Consider the following 25,923-nt stretch of genomic DNA (forward strand, 5'->3'; position numbering starts at 1 on the left):
ATTACTCTCTGGATTTTGTGTTTGTTCATATTCCGACAAGCGTCAGATATCCAGAAGTGTTTTTAAATCGCAATTTCTGTTTGATTCATGTGTGTCTGTTTGCTATTTATCGTTATATATTTTGTGTTTATGAACCTTCGATTCATTAACACACATTTTATCTTTCCGTGCATTCGCCATTTTGTATTTACTTTCGCTTCTCCAGTAAATGAGTACCGTGTGCGGTACTAACTTCGCGTGCTATTATTTGCTATTTACCAGCCTTCTGTTTTATTCATAAGACTCTAAAAGAGAGGAGTTCTATGGGCGCCATGGACATTTCTTTAAAAAATTATTGTAATTTCGCTTCCTATAGAAAAATTTGATCTTCAAATGACCAACCTTGGAACGCGTTTCGTAAAATGCCACAAATTACATTAAACAGAGAACACTTTTTGGAAACATCTTATTTTTTTAACCCGCTTGCTAATTTCCCGCTGTCTTTCTATTTTCACCAGTAGAAGAAAGCGTTATTTTTACTAAATTTCTATCCATTTAGATATTTGATAAATATTTATGAGATATTCGTTGTTTAATGAACTTATTATGCAAATATGTTAATCAGAAACGAAACGTCTTGGTGCTTGGTTTTGACGAGATACATCTGAAAATAAAGAGTTGTATATGATTAAGGCTTATGTTTATTTTATATACATCATAACAAATTACTTTCAAAAATTAGTCCCAAACTACAAAAAGGAAAAAAATGTTTCACTTTTTGATCGAGGTAACTCACAGAAGTTTCATATCTCTTCCAAACAGATCAATTAAAATTAATAAAATTACTAAGTTATTAGTTTTAATTAAGATTTCATTTCAAACTTACATTCTTTGACAATTTACATGTCATTATATAAATGTATGTAAATGAATGTATTACTATTAAACTATAAACCCAAATTCTTGATCTAATTTCATGAACGTTACTTTTAAGTATGTTATTTCTTATATATAGTAATGGAAATAATTATGGTGACGTACAAGTGGTGAATTGATACACATACAGAAGGCATAAACAATAAAAATAATTAAGTGCTGAATGTATTAACAGCACAAACATTATTACAGAAAATACAAGGCAAAAAACATTAGTACGAGGCACTAGTATTTTTAGACCTGAGATTAACTTCATGCTCTTCAGTAAAGTCTAAAGGCTTATAATGCTAAAAATGGGGTTTCGATACCCGCAATAGACACAGCATATTGTTCATTGTATAGATTTGTACTTAACAATAAAACAAACAAATCTCTGTTGTAAGTTTTGTTTCCTGCAACCGTAAAGTTTATCAATGTACGATTGTGGAATATTGTTATATAGATGACCTGTATAAATCTCTACAATTCAAACAAGTGTGTTGTCGCCCTTTGACCTTCTGGGGATTTATATAAGTCCATACAGCTTTTTTAGTAATGTGCAGACTTGAACTTTGTGCAGGACAAACCAGAAAATTCTATCGGCCTCGTCAAAATGTCGTTTCACCCTAGGTACTGTGTGCTTGGGATCATTGTTATTCTGGAACATAAATCCTCGCCAGGTGAGTCGTGTTGCTGAGGAAGTGGCATGGTGGATCGAAATCTGCCTGCACTTATCAGCAGTCAGGTTGCCAACGATGCTTCACTCTAAACGTTGTACATTGATACTTTTCACTTCTTCACCGTCGAACATATTGTCGTTAGTTGTTACCAAAGACTTCGAAACCGGTTTTCACTGTAAAATGTTTATGGTTCTCTGTTAATTTCAGCCTCAGTTACTTCCTTTTCCTAACGAATTTCCGGCAGTCTATTAAGACTACTTTACGTTAATGTGTATCTTGTTGCTCTCTAGGTAACATTCACACCTGTATTCATTTAGAGCAAAAGAGCTGGAAAAATATTTACTAGACTGTCGTATGTGTAGTAAAGAACATACCCAGAAACACTTGTTTTCAATACCCTTTTGTTTTACCGTTTTCATAAGTGTACCAGATACTGTGCTCTATTCAAATTTCAGATTCCTGTTTAACATTTCTTTATTGAATGTAATTCGAGAAATCTCATGAACAAGGTCTTTTGAACACTTTTTATTTATTTCAGTTAATCAGATGTAATGATTTCTAGTATTAACTTCGGAAACATTTTGCTCCGAAACAGAATGACTTACATTTTATAATATCTAACTACTTGCTCAAAATTATTTATTTCGAAGAAAATGAATGTTTTACTTGCGTACAAACTTCTTGTATTCTAGTAACCTTTTCAGGATGCAAAATTTGTTAGAAGCTTAAAAACAATAGCGGCGACAACAGTGGATTCGTAGAACAGTTAAGCCTAAAATACACAGCTATAGTTTTGAGTTCATGTACATAAAAAAGCACAGTTAACGTTTCTTGCGTTTGTACCTTATATTATATAGTGCCTTCCTATGGCACGGCACTAAGTCTGACGGCTTACAACGCTAAAACCTGGGTCTCGATATCCGTGGTTGACACAGCACAGATAGCCCATTGTGTTTAACAACAAATAAACATACTTATTATAAATGTATAGAAGTTACTTGTAATACTTAGGCAGATGAATACTCTCGCTATTATCAGCGTTTTCGGGCGTAATCCAACAATAACTGACGCGTACATTCAGAAGGCTCACCGTTTTCTGATGACTGATGTTAAAAAAAAAAGATATGAAATGTCTATGTTTTCAGGTAATTAAATAAATACAATGACTTAAATAAGTCTCATGAGCAAACGCCATCTATTTTTTCAAAATCGAAGAAAGAATAGCTTATTAACAAGGTAAATTTGTAAAACATTCAGCTGCAACATTTACCAATAAAACACACTTCGTTATTCTTCTTGTGGGTCATTTCCTGAATAACAGACAAAATTTTATTTGTTTTTTTTAATTTCGCGGAAAGCTACACGAGGGATATCTGCGCTAGGCGTCCCTGATTTAGCAGTGTAAGACTAGAGGGAAAGCAGTTAGTCATTACTACCCATAACCAGCTCTTGTACTACTCTTTTACCAAAGAATAGCCGGATTGGCAGGCCACATTTTAACGCCCCCACGGCTGAAATGGCGAACATGTTTGCTGTAATGAGATTCGAACCTGCGAACTTCCTATTACGAGTCGATCGTCCTAACCACCTCGTCGTGGTGGCCCGACAAAATTTGGTAAACAGTTGTCGAATTCGTTACCAGGGAAGCCTTTTTTCCGACGTTGCTCAGAAAAGCAAGCAACGTTAGATTTTCAATCTAAGATTTTTTCTTTATATTTTTTTACTCGTGATTAAGTGGAGTCGGCTTTCTTGTAAGGAAAACATTTTTGTGTGCGTTTGGTGAAACAGAGGAAACCTTTCTAGACAAGCCCAAAAGATCAGATGTACAAAAGGAGATACACATTAGCTAACTTTGAACTGTACAAATAAGATAAACGGTAGAAAATAAAAGCTTTCTCTAAATCTGTTTTGTTTTCTGTTCGTGAGAAAGCCTTACTTAGTCATCAACCGATAACCTATAAAAGTCACATGTTCTGTTCCCTTCACACCACTTTATTCTCGCTACAAAAGTTATTCCGAAGGTATATCGCCGCTACTTTGTAATTTGAAAGTTCGTAGTATTATATACACACATCTTCTGTAATGTTTTTTAATGCGACTGTTAGCTCATTTAATATATTCATTATCATTTATAAGTTAGCGACCTGTCAAATTATATTGTTATTATGTGGACTTCCTGTAAATATTTTTATATGACTGTTAGTTCATTTAATATATTTATTATTATTGATAAATTAATGACCTGTAACATTATATTGTTATTACGTGGGCCTTCTAATAAATATATATTTTAAAATGAAATTTTAAATATTGTGAATGATTTACTAATATATGCTATTTAATTTTGTGCTAAAACTCCTCAGGTTGTTTGCTAGTTTTGAACTTTTGATCAGAGTGTTCCACCGTCCACTATCCACGCAAAGAGATTAACTGTCACTCTTATAATGCACTCACATCTTAAAGTCTGAAGAATAATTCGTGGCATCGGACTGATTGGAAACCGGTTATACCAAACAGTAAATCCATTAATGGTTCTATTTTTCTTCTGAATGATGCCGATATGTTAAAGGACTATTTTTAAGAACCGAGAAGCTACTTACAGAACAGGTAGGACTTATATAAACTCTTTAAAAGAAACTGACCTTCTTAGGGGTCGCTTAAACATTATTAGCATCATTAAGAAGGCGTTAGTCCCTACACCAAGCACGGCTATGATGAAAAGAGCTGTCGCCTCTGTGGTCTGAGCTGGATGACATGAACTCTGCTGACTAGTAGATGTGGCGTTACTGGTGGTACTGGTGCCGAATCTGACCACGTTCATTCTCACCAAAGAGCTGGAAGCCATACAATACAATAAAATTAGCGAGCTATAATACACACGAAACTAATGAAATATTACAAAACAATAATTTTATTTTACAACAATATCAGTGAGCTGAGACACACGGAACTAATGACATGTTACAGTACAATAATGATATTTTACAACAATATCAATAAGCTGAAACATACGAAACTAATGAAATATTACAATAATGATATTTTACAACAATATCAATAAGCTGAAACACACGAAACTAATGAAATATTACAATAATGATATTTTACAACAATATCAGTGAGCTGAGACACACGGAACTAATGACATGTTACAGTACAATGATATTTTACAACAATATCAATAAGCTGAAACATACGAAACTAATGAAATATTACAATAATGATATTTTACAACAATATCAATAAGCTGAAACACACGAAACTAATGAAATATTACAATAATGATATTTTACAACAATATCAGTGAGCTGAGACACACGAAACTAATGACATGTTACAGTACAATAATGATATTTTACAACAATATCAATAAGCTGAAACATACGAAACTAATGAAATATTACAATAATGATATTTTACAACAATATCAATAAGCTGAAACACACGAAACTAATGAAATATTACAATAATGATATTTTACAACAGTATCAATAAGCTGAGACACACGGAACTAATGAAATATCATGTTGCTGTTGTGTTCGAGCAATTGATTATATTGTACGTTTTTGTGATATATTTATATTTTAAAAATTATACAAGCTCACTGTCATACTATAATTGTCTTTTGTTACCCATTTTAAGATAAATCTAGATATCACACATTCGTGACATTGGATATTTCTATGTACTACATACTCATGTCACAGGATATTTCAGGTTACCACACATTATTATGATAAGATATGTACAATATATTTAGTATATACAAACTAAAAGCCTTCGTCTGTCACGATGATATCTCTACTATTACAACTTGCACGAAACGACGGCGCTTCCTGCAGCGACAGGCAAGATTGCGTTTTCAAAATTCTTCCAGACATTTATATGTATATAACGAAAGATGTGGTACTTTGAGCATATAATTAGATTGGTGGAAATCGTGACATGTAATGAAACTGGATGAAATTCCCAATTATGCTTGTCTGGTTATCAAGGAGAAACATTGAAGCTAAATCACCGAATTTCAACCATTCGAAATTCTCGGCTACAACTCTACAATAACCCGCAGCATATTTCAACTTTGAAAATTTTCAAATTAAGATTCGCTTCTTTCGCTCAACAAGTTAGCAAAACCAAAACCAGGAAGGCATTCCAAAGAGAAGACACCAAAATTCATAATAAAATTCACTGCCTTTGCTATAACAATTAATATTTTTTAGGGTCATACAGTTCACCAAGTAAAGAATATGCCTTTGAAAATGTTTTTATTACATGTTTTCCACCATCTGTCTATGTACATCCATTACACCATCTGTCTACATACATCCATTATACCATCTGTCTATATACATTCATTAAACCATCTGTCTACATACATCCATTAGGCCATCTGTCTATATACATCCATTAAGCTATGTATCTACATACATCCATTAGACCATGTATGTACATACACATCATACATCTAGATTACTACTGGAACAATTATCACCAGTACTGACATATACCATTAGAAGCCCTTGGGAGTAACGTGGAAGAGAGAAATTGGGGGTTATGATCTGCCCCCCCCCGTGTTCCTATGTGTTATCCATGCTACTTTGATCTTATACAAACTTGCCATGCACCATCACGAGGGTGTGATATAGGGGTCTGGATTCGGATCTTACCTTGTTATTTAGTTCCCTTTGATCTTATGTTTTCCAAGTGTATTGAGTGGGTACATGAACCAGTTGATAATGCATAGCGTTAAAATTATAAATAACGTAAGGTTAATAAAATTCTATCCTAATTCTGATGTGTTGTGGCAGGAGTACGTCGATGACTAATTACACTTTATCAGCTTTATCCAGTTGAAACCGTAACAGTTTGTGTGAAGTAATTTCTTAACACAAATTGTCACAGTCAATATGTATCGTGTCTAGGCAGACCTGAAGATCGTTTGTGTTGGACAAAAGTCTTATCAGTACGGGTTGAAACAGACATACCATGGTTAGTATATCGTTAAACTCTCTTTACTTGCTTTTAGAAATCCTTACTAGTAATTATATCATTGTAGGAAAAGCCAGTGTTTGTCCGAGAGTGAGTAAAACTTTCAGGTAGAAAAAAATGTACACTACTGGCCAAAATCTTAAGGCCATTGAACATTAAGAAAAGATATGCATTTTGCGTTGTTATACTCAACCACTTATTTGAGTAGAGCTTCGAAAGATGAAAATAAGAAAGGGGAAAATAAAAATAACAAACTTTTTTTAGCATTTAATGGGAAAATGTGAACACTATGAAATTACCCTAAATACTAGCTTGTCAAAAGTTTAAGTCCTAAACAAGGTATGAAATGCCCAACAAGAGGTCTCAGTAGTGAGTTGCATGGCCGTCATTGCGAATAACTGCAAACATTCGCTTTGACATGGTTGATATAAGCGTTTGCAGAAGGCTGGCTGGAATGTTATTCCAAGTTGTGAAGATGGCTTCACGATGATCATGCACTGTTTGGAACTGACGTCCATTTCTATACACTTTCCTTGCCATTCAACCCTAAATATTTTCAATGAGATTAAGTTCGGGCGAACACGCTGGATGGTCCAAAAGAATCACGTTATTCGCCATGCAGAAGTCCTTTGTCCTGTAGACATTGTGGGTTGCAGCATTGTCCTGCTCAAAGATCCATCATTTCCACACAAGCGAGGGCCTTCAGTCAATAAAACTGCTCTCCCCAACATGCCAATGTAGCCAGCTGCTGTTGACGCCTCTGTATGACCTGAAGTTCCACTGTTCCATGGAAGGAGAAAGCACCTCAGATCATGATGGAACCTCCTCCACTGTGTCGTGTAGAAAATGTCTCCGGTGGGATATCCTTATCGTGCCAGTAACGTTGGAAGCCATCTGGACCATCCAGGTTGAATTTTTTCTCATCAGAGAACAAAACCTTCGTCCACTTTTCTACGTCCCATGTTTGGTGCTTCTCAGCAAAGTTTAACCGAGCTGTTTCGTGGTATGGAAGGAGGTGTGGCCTTTGAAGACGTTTACGATTTTTAAAGCCTTTCTTTCGTAAATGTCGTCTTATTGTTCTTGAGCCGCATTCTGCGTCCGTAAGGGCCTTTAATTTGGTTCAACAATCGGCTGGTGTCTTGCCGGATAACCCGTCGAATCCTCCTGCTCAACGCCGGCGAAATTTTCTTCAGCCGACCACTTGAAATTCTCGTTCCGTATCCCTCAGGGTCTTTTAAGAAATTTGCAACAGCAGTTTTACTACACCCAATCTCACCAGCGTTTGACACGTTGAGAGAGACCTTGCTTTTGCAGCTCGACAATTCTGCCACGTTAAAACTCTGTCAACTTTTAACCTTTGCCATGCTTTTACCCAATGTAACACAGGAGATGTCAGTGGGAGATGTTGACAACGCCGATGTTTGAACACAAATGACTAAATTTCGTTACGTGTTTACCGATTAACGCTTCGTTTCAGTATGGTATTAAACTTTTGACCAGCTAGTATTTAGGCTAATTTCATAGTGTTCACATTTTCCCTATTAAATGCTAAAAAGGTTTTTATTTTTATTTTCACTTTTCTTATTTTTATCTTTCGAAGCTCTACTCAAATAACTGGTTGAGTCTAAAACGCAAAATGCATATTTTTTCTTTATGTTTATTGCCCTTAAGATTTTGGCCAGTAGTGTATATTACTGGAGAGTCTTATAATGTGGTGTGAAATGAACAGAAATAATAAACTTTTCAGATAAATTTTACACATTGTAAAAAAAGAAAAACAAGAAATAAATCAAAATATCTCCAACCGGGAACGCATGAGATTTACTGACCAATGTTTATGAATTAATCTTGTTTTCGAAAAACTTTAATTCTCAGACTTTTCAGCATATGAGAGGGAAGACCTGAAACAACCTCTTGTGTTGACGACATAATAATAAACCTATTGGACTAGAAAGTAGAGAATAATTAACAATTCTGTGCTGTTGAGCTAATCAGCCGAGCGTACTCAGGTGCGTTTATCGAATAACCTTAATAATTAGTTTGTGAGTGATCAAAGCGCATTTCCTAGTTTTGTTATTTGAAACTGTCATTCTCCAAACTGTTTACGTTCCAAGTTGCTAGAGATCTTCTGTCTTCGCACAGTACAACTGTTTTCCACTTGGCCGTTATAACATGTGTTCGCGCCGTCTTCATACAGATAATTAGATGACTGTTGGAACCTTTTTTGTACTATCGGGTAATCTAGAGCGACTTCCTTATATCACGACGAAAAGTTATATTAAAACGTCAAGAATTTAACTCTGTCCTATTATTTGTTTTTCGTCGAATATTTTGCGTTTAGAATACCGTGGACGATCTGCGTTAGTCGTTCCTAATTTGGAAGTGATAGATTATGACGTGGCAGCTAATCAACAGAGCCCACACACTGTCGACTCTTGCGCTGCTGTGATCAAACAGTAACATTATACGGCCGAAAAGAGCTAAAGTGACGCTTTAGGCACACTACTTACTTACGTTGGATTCCCGAACATGTGATATCAATGTTTATTATCCTTAACGCTCTGCCTCGGGATATAAATGCTATTTCAACGTATCCACAATTTTTGGGTCTCACCCATGACAGAAAATTAACCTGTCAAAAACATATATAAGAAAATTTCAAACAAAATCTGGGAAATAATAAATCAAATTAGAAGTCTGTTACGAAATAACACGGAAACCACACCAACTAACATATTAAAAATATGCTAACAACTTACATGACCTGTCACAGAATTCGTTTGTCCAACCTGAATCAATGTCACACCAAAGAATATTAAAATTAAACTGCAAAAGAAACAAAATACAATACTCACAAGCGCCTATAAAGTTCCCTCTCTGAACAAACTTTAAATACCAAAATAAATACGCAAACGACAACCATTCCATGACAGACTTATCAGCAGATCGTTCACGTAATTACGTATGCGTGTTTGTTTTTGAATTTTGCGCAAAATTACACAAGGGCTATCTGCGTTAGCCATCCCTAATTTAGCCGTGTAAGACTAGAGGAAATGGTAGCTGAGAATCATCACCCACCGCCAACTCTCAGGTTGCTCTTTTACCAACGAATAGTGAGCTTGATCGTTGCGTTATAACACCACTACGACTAAAAGGGCGAGCATGTTTGGTGTAACGGGGATTCTAACCTGCGACCCTCGGGTCACGAGTCGAGCGCCCTAACCGCCTGGCCATACCGGACTCCGTACTTTATGAGAAACCTAGATGAAAACGAATGTTACGTGTATGAGATCGCTTTATCATACATAATGAAAACAAGTACCTCTCACCCTTAAATATGTACTATAAGTTTAGTAATATGCCACCTATGCAACTCATAATTTTGTTCTACATTATATAGTGCTTTAAAAAAAATTGGCCCGCCGGGTTAAGGCGTTCGATTCGTAATCTGAGTGTCGCGGGTTCGGATCCCCGTCGAATACTTGTCCTTTCGGCCGTGGGGGCGTTATATAATGTCAAGGTCAATCCCACTATTCATTGGTAAAAGAGTAGCCCAAGAGTTGGCGGTGGGTGATGATGAATAGCTGCTGTCCTTGTAGTCTTACACTGCTAAGTTAGGGATGGACGGCTAGCGCAGATAACCCTCGTGTAGCTCTGTGCGAAATTCACAAACAAACAAAAAAGTATTTTAGTAAATACACTTAGAATAAGCCAACAACATGAAACACATTGGAATATATGGACTATCTATATCGCGAATATGTCCCAGTATAAACGATGGACGTTCGAACATAAATGAACATGACTCTGATAGAGGTTTTAAATTCATATCAGTGAATATTTGTGAAATCAATACCTCTTCTATGTTCCGTTCAACATTTAACACTTGCCCCAAACATAAAATATTAATAACTACAGAAGAAAATAGAAGAGGTGAAGATTGTACAAGACCTCCCCAGTTCCACCCAAAGACCTAAATACCAATAATTAGAATCACTGTCCTAAATGGCGAAACACTATGTGAAAGTAATTAGAAGCGAGACTTGGACCCAAGAATTGGCAATCCGGTTCATTAACCACAAGGCCACATCAAGGTCTAAGCGCATTGAAATGACAGTACACCTTGTTATTAGTCAAAATCACCGTGGTAACGGATGCTGCAGGATGGTTGCCTTCTTTGGTTAATAAATCAAAAATTATGGACGACTATATCTAACTTAACTATTTTTTCCTGCGCGAGCATGGAGTGCTGTTTAGCTTTAAAATTCCAATTCGGATGTTGTTTCTTTCCACCGCTTATCCTGTCTGAGAAATTCTAAAAAAACAAAAAAGTAATTTATGTTACTGATTTTCTCCCTTCAAATTGCGTAACCCTTACAGTAATTTCAACATTTAGGCAGTATTCTACTTTATTCTTTACTGGGTTAAAACATTTTCACTTTACAGTTGTATTACATCCTGCGCTTCGAAAATACACACTTGACATCTCCCTTTTATATTTGTTTTAAAGAAAAGAATTACTTAAAGTTAAATGAATCGGAAATTTATTTACTTGGTTTTATATTTCTGTAAAATTCGATAACTTCGAATAAGATGAATTTGCCAGTTTCAACGAGAAAATGTGGAAGCAATTTGCACGAGAAGTACACAGAAGTCAATAATTTACAGTTTGGAAAGAGCACAAAGCACCAGAAAAACAAATGTTGAGAGGGTGTTGAAGTTTTACTGTTTCTCCCTGGCTAACTCTCACTTCAGCAACGAAAGATTTGTTGTATCTAGAAAAGAAAAGAAAAGTTTTTATGTAGAATCTGCAGTTATTGTGTAGTTGTTTCTCGAAATGGAACCATTTTAAGAGAATATTTTTATGTACAATTTGCAACTAATGTGTAGTTGTTTCTCGAAATGGAACCATTTTAAGAGATTTTTTTGTGTAACATTTGCAGCTAATGAGCAGATGTTTCTCGAAATGGAACCATTTTAAGAGAATATTTTTATGTACAATTTGCAACTAATGTGTAGTTGTTTCTCAAAATGGAACCATTTTAAGAGAATATTTTTATGTAAAATTTGCAATTAATGTGTAGTTTTTTCTCAAAATGGAACCATTTTAAGAGAATATTTTTATGTAAAATTTGCAGCTAATGAGTAGTTGTTTCTCAAAATGGAACCATTTTAAGAGAATTTTTTATGTAGAATTATTCGTTGAAATGGAATTTTTAAGACTTTTTTCCGTGTCAATGATATTTCTTCCCCCATACTATTCAGAGGTTCTTCTTGGAGGATATTTTGTTAAAATCTTTTTGTAGAATATTTTCATATTCCTCACGGTTGTAATCAGTTATTTTAATGGTACGATAAAGTAAGTTCATAGAAAGGGTAATAGACTGTCATATAAAAGTAACAGTCAACCTGTATGTTTACGTTGCTTAAAAAACGTTACAAGGCACTTGGACAACGTGACGTCATAAGTTACCAGAATGTAGATACTACAATGGAAAAGTTAATATATTTGGAGTGGCGTAAAGACAGTGAGCTATAAGTTTAAAATTAACAACAATGCCAAGGCAGCTCGTTTGAAATTAGATTTATTGTTGTATTTCTAAAATAAATGGCTAATTCAACATGTAAAAATCTGCAAAAAGAAGTGTACTGAAACCACGTTAATCGTTAATTACAATGGTTGACTTCATCAGTAGCTGTATTATTTTTCCCAGCATGCTTTACTGTATCAGTGACCAAAATAACGACGAAAAATAAAAGAATAATTGTCCAAAGTAACTTCTTTTAAAGTGTTTTGTTATAGCAAAGCCACATCGGGCTATTTGCTAAGCCTACCGAGGGAAATCGAACCCCTAATTTTAGCGTTGTAAATCCCCAGACTTACTGCTGTACCAGAAGGGGAATTTTCTTTAAAGTATCCCAAAACAATCTCGGGCAAATTTAGCTTTTAAACAGCATTCTAAATGAGCCTGGTGTAAATATTTACAATGGTTTCTCAAGATACCCATAGTAACAGTTTAATGGCATGTTCTACAAATATTCTTAATATAAAATATACATATACCGTATAACCACAATGTTAAAATAGTTTTATCAGACGTGATGAAAAGACTGACTGTTAGAAACTGAACACTTATGGCGTTGAGGATCGCGTTTAGTTTATTCACAGAAGGATTTAATAACGGATTTTAAACAGAAACACCTCATATTTAGAAGTTTCCTTCCCGTCTATTCATGTCTTAAATGTCAGGTGTTTCGTTGCATCTATACGTATTCAATGTCATTGGTAAGCATCTGGTTCTAAGATCTGTAATACTGGTTGTTCTCTTTCAACCAATTACTGTAGTTTATGTTGATTTCCGTGACGAATCATCTTCCTGAACATTAATTGACCTGTGGGGCGTTTTGAAATTATATTGTTTTTACATTTTAATAGAAAAGCTAGTATCCTTGTTACGTGGATGAAAATTGCTTTTCTAATGAGATGGAAAGCAATGTATAAATTGAAAAAAAAAGAAAGGGAAACATCCATAGAGAAAAGGAACAAAAAACATCTCACACATTATTAAATATCCTCACGCGAAGAAAAATAGTAACTTGTACAGATAAGCTAATATTACGTAAATGTACGTGAAAAGTGATTTTGTTTGTTTGAATTTCGCGCAAAACTACACGAGGGCTATCTGCGTAAGCCGTCCCTAATTTAGCAGTGTAAGACTATAGGGAAGGCAACTAGTCATCACCACCCACAGATTTAAATTTCGCGCAAAGCTACACGAGGGTTATCTGCGTTAGCCGTCTAGAGGGAAGGTAGCTAGCTAGTCATCACCAACCACCGCCAACTCTCGGGCTACTGTTTTACTAACGAATAGTGAGATTAGCCGTAACATTATAACGTTCCAACGGCGAGTATGTTTGGTGTAACGGGGATTCGAATCCGTGACCCTTAGATTATGAGTCTAGTGCCTTAACCACCTGTCCATGCCGGGCCCGTGATTTTGTTTTTACACTGAAATACAAAATACGTTGTATTAGTATACACAAATATTTTGTTAGTGTTCAAAATCATGAAGTTGTATGATATTTGTGGTGTTTCGAGTTTGTGTTTTTAATCGAAAAATTAACATATATTTATGTAGGATTTGAAAATTATGCGGAACAGGCGATAATAAATTATTCGACTGAATTATTCAGTAGAGAAGTTGTTGAGAATACGGAATATATAAGGTTAACTGTAGTTAGTAAAGGACAACTCTGAGCAATACACACTTTATAACCACATATTTTGGTGTGGTTGTCGTTCAGATAACAGCCTCACAAAGGACTATCTATTCTCTGCATCGAAACACGGTTTTTAGCGTTGAAAGACTGCAAAACTACTGCTTACCCACTAGGACACGGGAGAACTACGAAAAGTTTAGTCGTGTTCTTTCGATTTCCCACTTTCCATGGTCACTGATGTGTGGTAGAATTTCTTGTTCTTTACTTGTTCTTCATGGTAATTTGTAGAAAGTAACAAGGAATACGAAATATACATAATTGTGATTTATGACTTTCGAAACTTTCAAGTTTTTTTTTATTATATACTTTAATTTCATTTTAAACTAGCATGACACACTGAGAAAACCAAGGTCGTGTTAACATGTCCACATTTCACTGATATCTAGTTCTATGATTTGAAATTATTGTTATTATAACTCACCAAAAAGGTGATTTTATATCGTTGGGCTTTCATATGGAATTTTGGAGTAGCCTAAATCTCAAAACGTGGTCGAACTTCGTGAGATATTAATGGATTTACGGCCGATAATACCGTTCACTTCGACGTAACTCAATTAATTAAAAATGAATTATATTATTTATATGTAAGAATGTATGTAAAGTATTTTAAATTAACTATGGGAATTACCTATTTTTTATTTTGTTTTTGGTTTATATAGGAAACTTGCTGTTACTGAAAGATTACATTAACAATTCAGGGGCCCAGCATGGGCAGGGGGTTAGGGCGCTCGACTTGTAATCTGAGAGTTGCAGGTTCGAATCCTCGTCCCACCAAACATGCTCTCACTTTCAAGCCGTGAGGGCGTTATTATGTTACGATTAATCCCACTATTCGTTGGTAAAAGAGTAGCCCGAGATTTAGCGGTGGGTGGTGATGACTAGCTTGCTACCTTCCCTCTGAATGCCTAACGCAGATAACCCTCGTGTAGCTTTGCGCGAAATTTAAAACAAACTAAAAAACAAAACCAATTCAGGTTTAAAGTAATACAACTTAGCACGCTTTAGTAAAGGCATCACTTTGTATCTAAAATATTATAAACTATTGTTCTAGTTTCTTATTTTAACTTGATATACTCTTGAAGGATAAAAGTGTGAAATGGAAACATGTTCTTAATGTATTTTAATCATTGCCAGAGAACTTAACATTTTTCAATACTTCCAATTACAACTTTAAATAGCCTCCTGGTGGTTCATCGGTAAATCTGAGGACTTATGACGCTAAAATTCGGGACACCATACCTGTGGAGAAGCTTTACGCTTAACAACAAAGAACTTCGAATACCAAAAAAAAAAAAAAGTGTTTTTCTTTAAGTAAAAAGATGCAAAATGAACTGGAATAATTGTATGGATCGAATCTCAAATGTTTGCGTTATAAACCGTTAAGCTCTGCTGAGCCGTAGTACATGGAATAATGTTCATGGTAAGAAAAGACGTATTATGTTTGAACCTCAGTAGAGGTAAATGTTTGTGAACATTATAAGATATTTACACGTTTACAGAAGGATTATGAGAGGCGAAAAAACGTGGATTGACGATCATTGAATTTAACACATTCATTTTTTGTTGTTGTTATGCTTGTTTCTTTGTACTTTCTTCAAGACAAGAATTTGAAATTATACCCTAAACACCAAAAGGAAACTATTCAGCAGCAGATGGTTTATCTCAGACGACAAATCTTTAGGAAAATGTTTCGTTTGTTATGAACTCTGCGCATAGTTACACGAGGGCTATTTGCGCTAGCTGTCCCTAGTGAAAGACTAGAAGGAAGGCAGCTAGTCATCAACACCCATCGCCAACTCTTGGGCTACTCTTTTACCAACGAATGATGGAAGGTGTTTCAATGGTTGGAAGGACGAGCATTTTTGGTGAAACGGGGATTCGAAACCGCAACCCACAGAGTGCGAATTGAGGATCCTTTACCGCCCAGTCACGCCAGTTCTTAAAAAAAACTATACAATGAAGTATTTAGCCGTATTTTGGAACACATTTTTTAAAATGCCATCTACAAAAATTTAATGATTTGTTTTCAGTTTGTTTTTCTGCGCAAAACTACAAAATGTGCTATTTATGCTCTTCTCACAGCAGATATCGAAACTCGATTTACAGAAAAACAATACCTACCCTAAAATTTAATCACAAGTCATCTGTAAAGATACTGCAAGATGTTCTCAAGTGCTGTGTTGTTACGATCAAAATACAGGAAATTTCATGGTATGTTGGTACAGCGGTGCTAATCTGAGATTTTTTCTTCATGTTTTTGAAACTTGTTTTGTAACAAATCGAGTCAGAATCAGTACAGATTTTGTTTTCACGTGTTTTTTTTCCGTTTGGACATGATACAGTTCACGTTTTTGTTTTGTTTTTTGTACTTATTCGACGATATTTTTAAACATTTCCAAATGTCACTCTGCATTATCTACAAAATATGGAGCGAACACACTTGTGTCGGTTTCAAAACACACAGCAACCCGTAATTAATACTATTTTAACTAGCATGTCATAGATAAATGTTGGTTACTCCAGGTGGCGTAGTTAATCAAAGGGTACGTGACTGTACTTATACAGAAGATTGTATTCCTCCTGGTGGTTTAGTATTTAGCCTTAGTAAACTTTTCTACGAAAACCTCACTCGCGTGTGCATGTGAAAACAAAGTTAATTAACAATCTATGTTTGCGCTTCGCATGGCAGTAATATTTATTTGCCTTCTGCATACACTGGTCGATAACACTTTCGTCCATGAAAGTATCGCAACATATAAGAATCACACAGTCTGCACATCTATTTAGTGTTCGCTTTTTTTTTTCAGGAGCGCGTGCTGATTAGAACGTCATTATTGTCTGTCAGCGAGATCCAATAGGCGGTCCTCAGTTACGTATCTTATCATTCTCCTCAGTCTGGTTACAGCACCCGAATCTCACTCCCGGAAGCGAATTATAAGATCAAAACACATTCAGAATAACCTTCTGATTGTCGTCGGTAGTATCAAAGTGACAGTTTGAACGTATTTGACCATCAGGGCTGACTGAACAGCAAAGTATTATAAAATCATTTTCCGTCTCGCGCACTATTCCAACCGTAAATTATTGGATTCATATAAAGCCGTTGGAGAAATGCTACAAGCAAGACTACAATAAGCATCGATCCTTATAGTGACAGGTAGAAATAAGCAAGGTGTCAGAAAAGAAAGGTGTCTGGAAACATATTTTTCTCGAAGTAAAAGTTAGTTTAAAACAATATAAATAAGAGAGAGAATATTTTACTGAAAAACGCACGCAAAAAGCACTTTTACAGTCTGAGAAAAACAAATCATTATATAAACATAGGAATGTGTCATATCATATTAAAGAATATATATATAAATATATACACACACGTCAATGTGTTGTATGTTGCCGAAAAAGTAAGTGAGGACATAAAGACGCCTGTGAATGATATAAATAAGTATTTAAACTTAACGATGTATGATATGTGACTTTAAAAATAAAGGATATAAGCATACTAATTAATGATATAATGATATATGACTTTAAAAATAAAAAATATAAGCATACTAATTAATGATATAATGATATATGACTATGAAAATAGAGGATATAAACATACCAATGAATAATATATGACCATAAAAATAAGTGATATAATTATACTACTGAATCGTATGGCAATGCCATAAGTAACATAAACATAAAAAAGGCCCCCTCAGTGGCTCAGCGCATGTCTGTGGACTTATAACGCTAAAAACCGGGTTTCGATACCCGTGGTGGGCAGAGCACAGATAGCCCATTGTGTAGCTTTGTGATTAATTCAGAACAACAACATAAAAAACATATACAAAGTATACATATAAATACATATAATACCAGATAGTCAATGTAATTTTTACAAAGCGTAATTTGGTCATAGTAATGTACCTATGAACAATATAATGAATATTAGAGCAAACAAAGAAATCAAGCAAAATCAACAGGCATGGTCTAGTAGTTAACATTCTCAAACTGTAAATCCAAAGATTCGCTGTACAGTTCACAGAAACACGCTGTGCACTTTGGGAATGTGTGTGCGCTATAATAGTAAGGGCAACATCCCACAACTCAGTGAGACAAAAGTAGTCCAAAGATGACAATGAATGTTAGGCAGTAGCCATCTTTCACTCTGGCCTATCAGTTATTAGTTTCACTCCAGCCTATCAGTTATAACGTTCACTCTAGCCAATCAGTTATAGCTTTCACACTTCTATCAGTTATAACTTTTGCTCTAGCTTATCAGTTATAGCTATCCCCGTCACATCAAACATGCTCGCCCTTTCAGGCGTGGGGGTGTTATAATGTGACGGTCAATCCCACTATCCGTTGGTATAAGAGTAGCCCAACAGCTGGCGGTGGATGGTGATGACTATCTGCCTTCCCTCTATTCTTACACTGCTAAATTAGGGATGGCTAGCGCAGATAGCTCCCGTGTAGCTTTGCGCGAAATTAAAAACCAGACAGTTATAGTTTTCACTCTAGCCTATCAGTTATATTTAAGGACGCCTACGCACAAAGTTGTGTTTGTCTAGCGTTGCGTTAATGTTCTAAATATGTTCAGTTTGTTTGTTTTGTTTGTTTTTTTGGAATTTCGCACAAAGCTACTCGAGGGCTATCTGTGATAGCCGTCCCTAATTTAGCAGTGTAAGACTAGAGGGAAGGCAACTAGTCATCACCACCCACCGCCAACTCTTGGGCTACTCTTTTACCAACGAATAGTGGGATTGATCGTCACATCATAACGCCCCCACGGCTGAAAGGGCGAGCATGTTTGGCGCGACTGGGATGCGAACCCGCGACCCTCGGATTACGAGTCGCACGCCTTAACACGCTTGGCCATGCCGGGCCAAATATGTTCAGAAAAACATTGGTTATATTGTTACGATAACAGATGGTATGTTTATAATACTGGCCGCATGAAAATAGTAAGAAATAATTAACATTCAATGGTTTACAAAGTGTAAACGAACCTATTTAATCTGATCATTTCATTACATCTAGAGAATTTAATGAAGTCAGTACTTCATATAAAACGTACCACAAGTTAATCCTTGTATTAGGCGGGTCTTCGAAGGATTATATTTTGTAATTCACTGCTCAATTTTATTTTGTTTTTAGGTTAAACTTCGCTAAGTCTTTCATAATAACTTGTCCTTTATAAGGTTTCATTCGTCACCTACCAGTGAATTTTTACTCTATCAGTAGAGAGACAAAAAAACTAAAATATATTAGTCGTTGAATTATATTATCCAATTATATTTACGTCACAGGTAATAGAGATGAATCCTTAGAGATTTTACTCGATCAGAATCTCAACCCTGACCAATTAAAAACAACTTTCCACTAAGCCTTTTAGGAGGTTCTTGCCATATAGGTCACAAAAGGACTTTACTCACTCAGAAAACTGCCTTAAACAGTTAAAAAAAACAAAATTAAAAAACTAAAGAAAAAATCACGTACAAATATATGTTGTGTTTGTTTTGTTTTTTTAATTTCGCACAAAGCTACTCGAGGGCTATCTATGCTAGCCGTCCGTAATTTACCAGTATAAGACTAGAGGGAAGACAGCTAGTCATCACCACCCACCGCCAACTCTTGGGCTTCTCTTTTACCAACGAATAGTGGGGATTAACCGGGACATTATAATGCCCCCCACGGCTAAAAGGGCGAATATGTTTGATGCGACGGGAATTCGAACCCGCGAGCCTCAGATTACGAGTCGAACGCCTCAACCCACCCGGCCATGGTGGGCGGATATGTTGTGTATCTTTATATTATTTTTTTAGCAAAATTCTGGTTTCACTGATTTTAGTGGATTAAAGGTTTTTCATTTCTGGTTTCCCCAGTTATAAAATTTACAGCTTAAATTATTCATTTGATGAGCATGTGAATCATAATTAAAAGAAACGATCTTTACTAGGGAAACTTAATCCTTAAAAATAAAACGTTTCCTATCAGTACCTATCAGCACATAATATCTCCTCAGATGTTAAACTTTAGGCGTCAGTATTGTTTGTTTTGAATTTCATGCAAAGTTACACGAGTGCTATCTGCGCTAGCCGTCCCTAATTTAGCTGTGTAAGACTACATGGAAGGCAGCTAATCATCACCACCCACCTCTAATTCTTGGGCTACTCTTTTACCAACGAATAGTGGGATTAACCGTCACATTATAACCCCCACGGCTGAAAGAGCGAACATGTTTGATCAGTAAAGGCTAAAGCAATACACTACTAGATAAACTGTTTTGACTGAAAATATGAAATCGAAACAGTTATATTTCCGTAGTTATAATTTCTGTACACTTATCGATTAATTTAGGCTAGCACTGTTTAATATTTATTATCTACTTCATTAATTTACTTTTAAGTTTTCTACACACAAGGCATTAAATACTTTATTTACTTAATATATTCAAAATCACAATTTGTTTTAAGTTTTAAAAGACATTTTCAGCAACAAGTTATTAACGACGGTTATTAACAAAGATGCAGTAACAACATTTGTTAACTTCTGTTTTTAACTATAGAGGTATTATGTGCCAGATAATTAGAAGTTAACTTACCACAGGGTTTGTTTTACTCTTCCAAAGAAGTTAGTTTGTTAAGCGTACCCATCTCTTTACGTCTTCCCATTTGGAACGTATTCATGACAGTATTTCAGGTTCATCTCAGCTTTGCGTAAAGCTCAGCACGTGCTGCTTCACGGGCGGGGCTTGTAAGTACTGCTGGGTTTTATCGTTATTTAACTCTGTCTGCTCTCGTGTTATCGACGCTCGCGACCGCGCGCTAAGGTAATTTTCGGTGGCGCCTGCTCAGTTGTAGATTTTTCTTGAAGCTATGGAAATTACATCGGAAAGGGAAGATACCAGTTGCCAAAACAATTTCCTACCTGGTAGTCGGGGATTGATAATTATCCCTTTAAGGTGTAAAGGACAGCAACACAACAACACCCTGTTAACACCTTAACCTTGGATACTGTAATAAGCCTACCTATCTTACAGAGCAAATACGGTACTGAAATACCGTATAAATCAAAAAATTCTTAGTCATCCAAATGCAGTTGTAAATTACATTATTCGTTACAAGAGAAAAAAAAAATTCTCTTTGGGAAAACAAACGAGCGAGAGCTCTGTATCATACAGTTTCCTAGATCCTCTACTAACTGCAGCCTCCTTCCAATATTGTGTACCGGGTTTCTTGGAAAATAAGCTACTTTTCATCAAGATACACTACGACAGAACTTAATTTATAAAATCACCAGTCATTACATTTTAAAAGAAATAAAATAACAAGAACAGCTGTACATTCTTTACAAGCTAAATGCTAGATTTTATGACCAACTTTACTGTTAGGCAAAAACCAAGGGCAGAAACTTTTTAAAACAAATTTTTATTTATTTATAGTTTCAATTATTTTCATCTTGTGTTCTAACAATGTTTGTAAATTTAAGAGTTTATAAGAAAACGAATATTTTCAGCGTATTTTTGTTAACAAAAATATATTCTGACATTATTTAGAATTCATTTCAATCTGATCAGTATTTGAAAAGAATTTTGAGTAAAGGGTTTGACCAGGATTATGGCTATAGAGTTTTATTAGAGCTGCGAATAAAATGTTTCATCAGGATTGTAGCTATAGTATTTTATCAGTGTTTTGTCAGGGCTGCGAGAAGAATGTTTTATAAAAGTTGTGATTATTGTTTTTCACCAAGGTTATAAATATAGCGTCTCAGCAGGAGCCTGAGCAAACAGTGTTTCATCAGAGCTGTAAGTATAGTGTTTCATTAGGGTTGTGACTGTCATGTTCCATCCGAGTTGTGAGTATAGGGTTTCATCATAGTTCTGAGTACAATGTTTCATCAGAGCTATAAGTATAGTGTTTCATTAGGGTTATGATTGTGGTGTTCCATCCGAGTTGTGACAATAGGGTTTCATCATAGTTCTGAGTACAATGTTTCATCAGAGCTATAAGTATAGTGTTTCATTAGGGTTATGATTGTGGTGTTCCATCCGAGTTGTGACTATAGGGTTTCATCATAGTTCTGAGTACAATGTTTCATCAGAGCTATAAGTATAGTGTTTCATTAGGGTTATGATTGTGGTGTTCCATCCGAGTTGTGACTATAGGGTTTCATCATAGTTCTGAGTACAATGTTTCATCAGAGCTATAAGTATAGTGTTTCATTAGGGTTATGATTGTGGTGTTCCATCCGAGTTGTGACTATAGGGTTTCATCATAGTTCTGAGTACAATGTTTCATCAGAGCTATAAGTATAGTGTTTCATTAGGGTTATGATTGTGGTGTTCCATCCGAGTTGTGACTATAGGGTTTCATCATAGTTCTGAGTACAATGTTTCATCAGGGGTATAAGTATAGTGTTTCATTAGGGTTATGATTGTGGTGTTCCATCCAAGTTGTGACTATAGGGTTTCATCATAGTTCTGAGTTCAATGTTTCATCAGGGCTGTAAGTATAGAGTTTCATTAGAGTTGTGAGTATGAAGTCTTGGTGATAGTAGCTGTGCTACCGAAACCAGTTAAGTTAGGTAACATATGAAATTTTGTTTCATCACATCCAAAACGTCCATTCTTTTTCTTTTCAATTTATGCCTAGATAAAGGTCATCATAAGGTAATGCTGAAAATATGAATCCTACCAAAACTGAAATTGTAGAGTGATTTATACCGGAGAAGTATAATTTATAGGTTAATGTCCTGTTTGATGTCAAATCACATTAAGACCGGAAATAATTGTTCATTCTTTATATGCCTCTACCAAGGAGGCTATTTGTTCAGTACCAGAGCTATTCGGGTCGGCATTGTTCAAATAATTGTTATAACGATTAAATAATGTTAAAGCTTTTAGAACAATGGAATTACATCATGTACTCTCAATGTTTTGCAAGTATTTTGAGCTTGTAGGTAGCTTTAAAATATAAGCTGTGTTTTATTAAATCTAAAACATTTTATCTGAATGTAAGAATGTAGCTTGATTTGTTTTTTATTTCCGCAAAGGTACACGAGGGCTATCTGTGTTAGCCATCCCTAATTTAGCAGCGTATGACTACAGGGAAGGCAGCTAGTAATCATAGTTCTCACCGCCAACTCTTGGGCTACTCGTTTACCGACGAATAGTGGGATTGACCGTCACATAAAACGCCCCCACGGCTGAAATGGAGAGCGTGTTTGGTGCGACGGGGATCGAACCGCGTCCCTCAGATTACGAGTCGAGCGCCCTAACCACATGACATTGTCGGGCTACCTGTACTTAACCAGAACAATCATGAGACACTTTCATAAGTATGCAAAGTAAAAAAAAGACTGAATCAATTTCGATAAAATGACGAAAAATAATACATCTTTTAAACTAGGCTTATTTCTGTTAGGTTTAGAAACCTTTCTTCGTAAGTATAACGTTGAACATGGATTATATTTTAAACAATTGTTTATTTAAAAGTACAAATCTGGAAAATTCGTCGAGTATTTAATCATGGCGAAGATTAGAAGAATTCGGAGAATTTTTTTTTCATTGAATGTATTTTTTTCTTCTTTTTCCCGTTTCGAAATTAAATAAACATCAACCAAGTGGGTGTTCAATAACGTGTGTGTGTGTTTTTCGTATAGCAAAGCCACAAAGGGCTATCTGCTCAGCCCAACGAGGGGAATCGAACCCCTGATTTTAGCGTTGTAAATCCGGAGACATACCGCTGTACCAGCGGGGGGCTAAAGGTGATCTCTGCTCTGCCCACCACGGGTATCGAAACTCGGATTTGAGCGTTGTAACTCCGCAGACATACCGCTGAGCCACTGAGGGGCGTTCAATAACGTACCTGGAAATATAAATGGCGGCATCTGAGCAGCGGAGAACCATTTTTTTTTTCTTGTGAACGGAGATGCAAAATAAGACAGTTGTTAATCTATATCCAAAGTCTCTTCTTTAATCATAGCTGTCTCAACGGAAAATATTAAGTGTTTCCGAAGCCTTATTAGTAACATTTGATGCTTATATAGACAAGATAGTTGATTACATGCCTCAAAAAGAACCTACATTAACATGACTCTTCTACTCGCAGGTGAAGAGAAACAAGTTTTCATTTTATACTATTACAGATATTTACAGAAAGGGGTACATTATAAGCGACTCAATTATTCCAATAGAAAATTTCGTGTCATTTCTGTAATCCAATCGTTACGCGTTTCACTATTTTATGTTTGACCAGTACAGTTTATATGCATAATTGAGTCTAAAGATAGTATTAATTTAATCTACTAACATCGACGTCTCTTCGTGAACTTGTTATACGAATGTAAAACAATTAAGTTAATTGAGCTAAGATTCAGGATGATCTATTTTTGACTGGAAGACATGTTATATTTTCAAGTGAATTCTGGTTGATTAATTCAGAATTATATCCTTGAAGACATATTTGTATGTATATATATATATACATATATGAATAACATGTGGCATAATTTATTATTCATTCTAAAAGAAACATATGAGCTTTTTTTTTTCAAATAGGTAAGATCTTATTAACTCATGAACCCGTAGTGATAAAGGTCGCTTTTCTTGAAAATAGCCCCTAGTGGCTCAGCGGTATGACTGCGGACTTACAACGCTAAAAACCGGGTTTCGATACCCGTGGTGGGCAGAGCACAGATAGCCCATTGTATAGCTTTGTGCTTAATTCAAAACAAACAAACAAAATTCTTGAAAATAAGGCATTGCACATTAGTCGGTTCATAAAAACAATTATTAAAAAGGTTGCACTCGTCTCTTTAAAATGAAGAATCAATTACACGACATATTTCTCAGATACATACGTATATATATATATATATATATATCCAAGGAAAACTTCTAATTAACCGGATAGAAGTCACTTGAAAATAAAAACACTTACAAGCCAACCAAAACTAGTTATCACTACACTACAAGTCACGTACAGTCACTTATAGTTATTTTTAGATCTTACAACTCAGGTATGGTTGTTCATACTTATTTTTTCATATTATGAGTTACATGTAATCAAATATAACAAACTATTTTAATATATTACAAGTAACATACGCTGTACCGTTCGTTAAGATTTTGTCTTCATGACTACAATGCACTGGTCATAATAATTCAGATAGTACCTGTGGTTTCACATTACTGACTAAACTCTGGTGTCGACCTTGACTCGTAATGTTTTTCTGATAATGCCAATGTCTTTACAATAACCAAACCGATACAATGAGTTTAACTACTATAGGCTGGTCAGGATCAACTGTACATCAGTTATAATTTTACAACTGTAGTTAAATTATCGAAATATTATATCTTTATGTCTGTCATATGGTGTGGTTTTATGGTAGCAATCACAGACGTGATGTTCTAAAAGGTACACTGACACTGTATTTGTGGTAGTAATTGGGTATGTTTTCTTATAGCAAAGCCACAGCGAGTTATCTGCTGAGTCCACCGAGGGGAATCGAACCCCTGATTTTAGCGCTGTAAATCGGTAGACTTACTGCTGTAACAGCGGGGACATATAGTAGGAATCACCTATTCTATGTACTGAAACCTTACTCACCAGGTTCACTTTAACATACTACACTGCTTTATTATAGGTATCATACGTTTTGTGTTCCCAAACCTTACTCGTCAAGTTCACGTTAACATAGCATATGGCTTCATGGTAGGTATCATACGTTTTGTGTTCTGAAACCTTACCCGTCAAGTTCATTTTGATTTTTGGGGTATTTTATCATTAGATCGTAATGGCTAAATTCGGATATCTTTTACATGTAATACATCCTATGGATCAAAGCAATAGGAATCTTGAATATAAATTAAAACTATTATATTGTTTAAACAAATTACACAGTGTAAAATGTGGGTACTGCACAGTTTAATTGTTGTAATATAGGGCTACAAGTTCTGTAGTTTTTATTATGCAAATTATTCAAATTCCTATCAATCTATCTACCTGATTATTTCACTATATGAATAAGTTTGTTCACATATATAAAAACGTTGTTGAGAGCCACTGTTAAGTGAAGCCAATAATCT

At 35.4% G+C, this 25,923-nt stretch overlaps 1 protein-coding gene across 2 annotated transcripts in view; it reads right to left on the bottom strand.

The window, feature by feature from the left end:
• Window positions 1-20,607, bottom strand: part of LOC143223582 (uncharacterized) — a 61,619-nt gene extending 41,012 nt beyond the window's left edge. The window contains exons 1-3 of one of the 2 annotated variants that reach the window (XM_076451710.1): window positions 20,434-20,607; window positions 11,116-11,338; window positions 4,217-4,408 (exon numbers count right to left, since the gene is read on the bottom strand). In XM_076451710.1, coding sequence (XP_076307825.1) covers window positions 4,217-4,395 — 179 coding nt within the window. In that variant the 5' untranslated portion in view covers window positions 4,396-4,408; window positions 11,116-11,338; window positions 20,434-20,607. The remainder of the gene's footprint in view (window positions 1-4,216; window positions 4,409-11,115; window positions 11,339-20,433) is intronic. The other variant, XM_076451709.1, reaches the window with a different exon arrangement.
• Between the last annotated feature and the right edge of the window lie 5,316 nt (window positions 20,608-25,923).

This window comes from Tachypleus tridentatus, chromosome 8 (genome assembly GCF_004210375.1).
Source record: "Tachypleus tridentatus isolate NWPU-2018 chromosome 8, ASM421037v1, whole genome shotgun sequence".
Classification (NCBI taxonomy): Eukaryota; Metazoa; Arthropoda; class Merostomata; order Xiphosura; family Limulidae; genus Tachypleus; species Tachypleus tridentatus.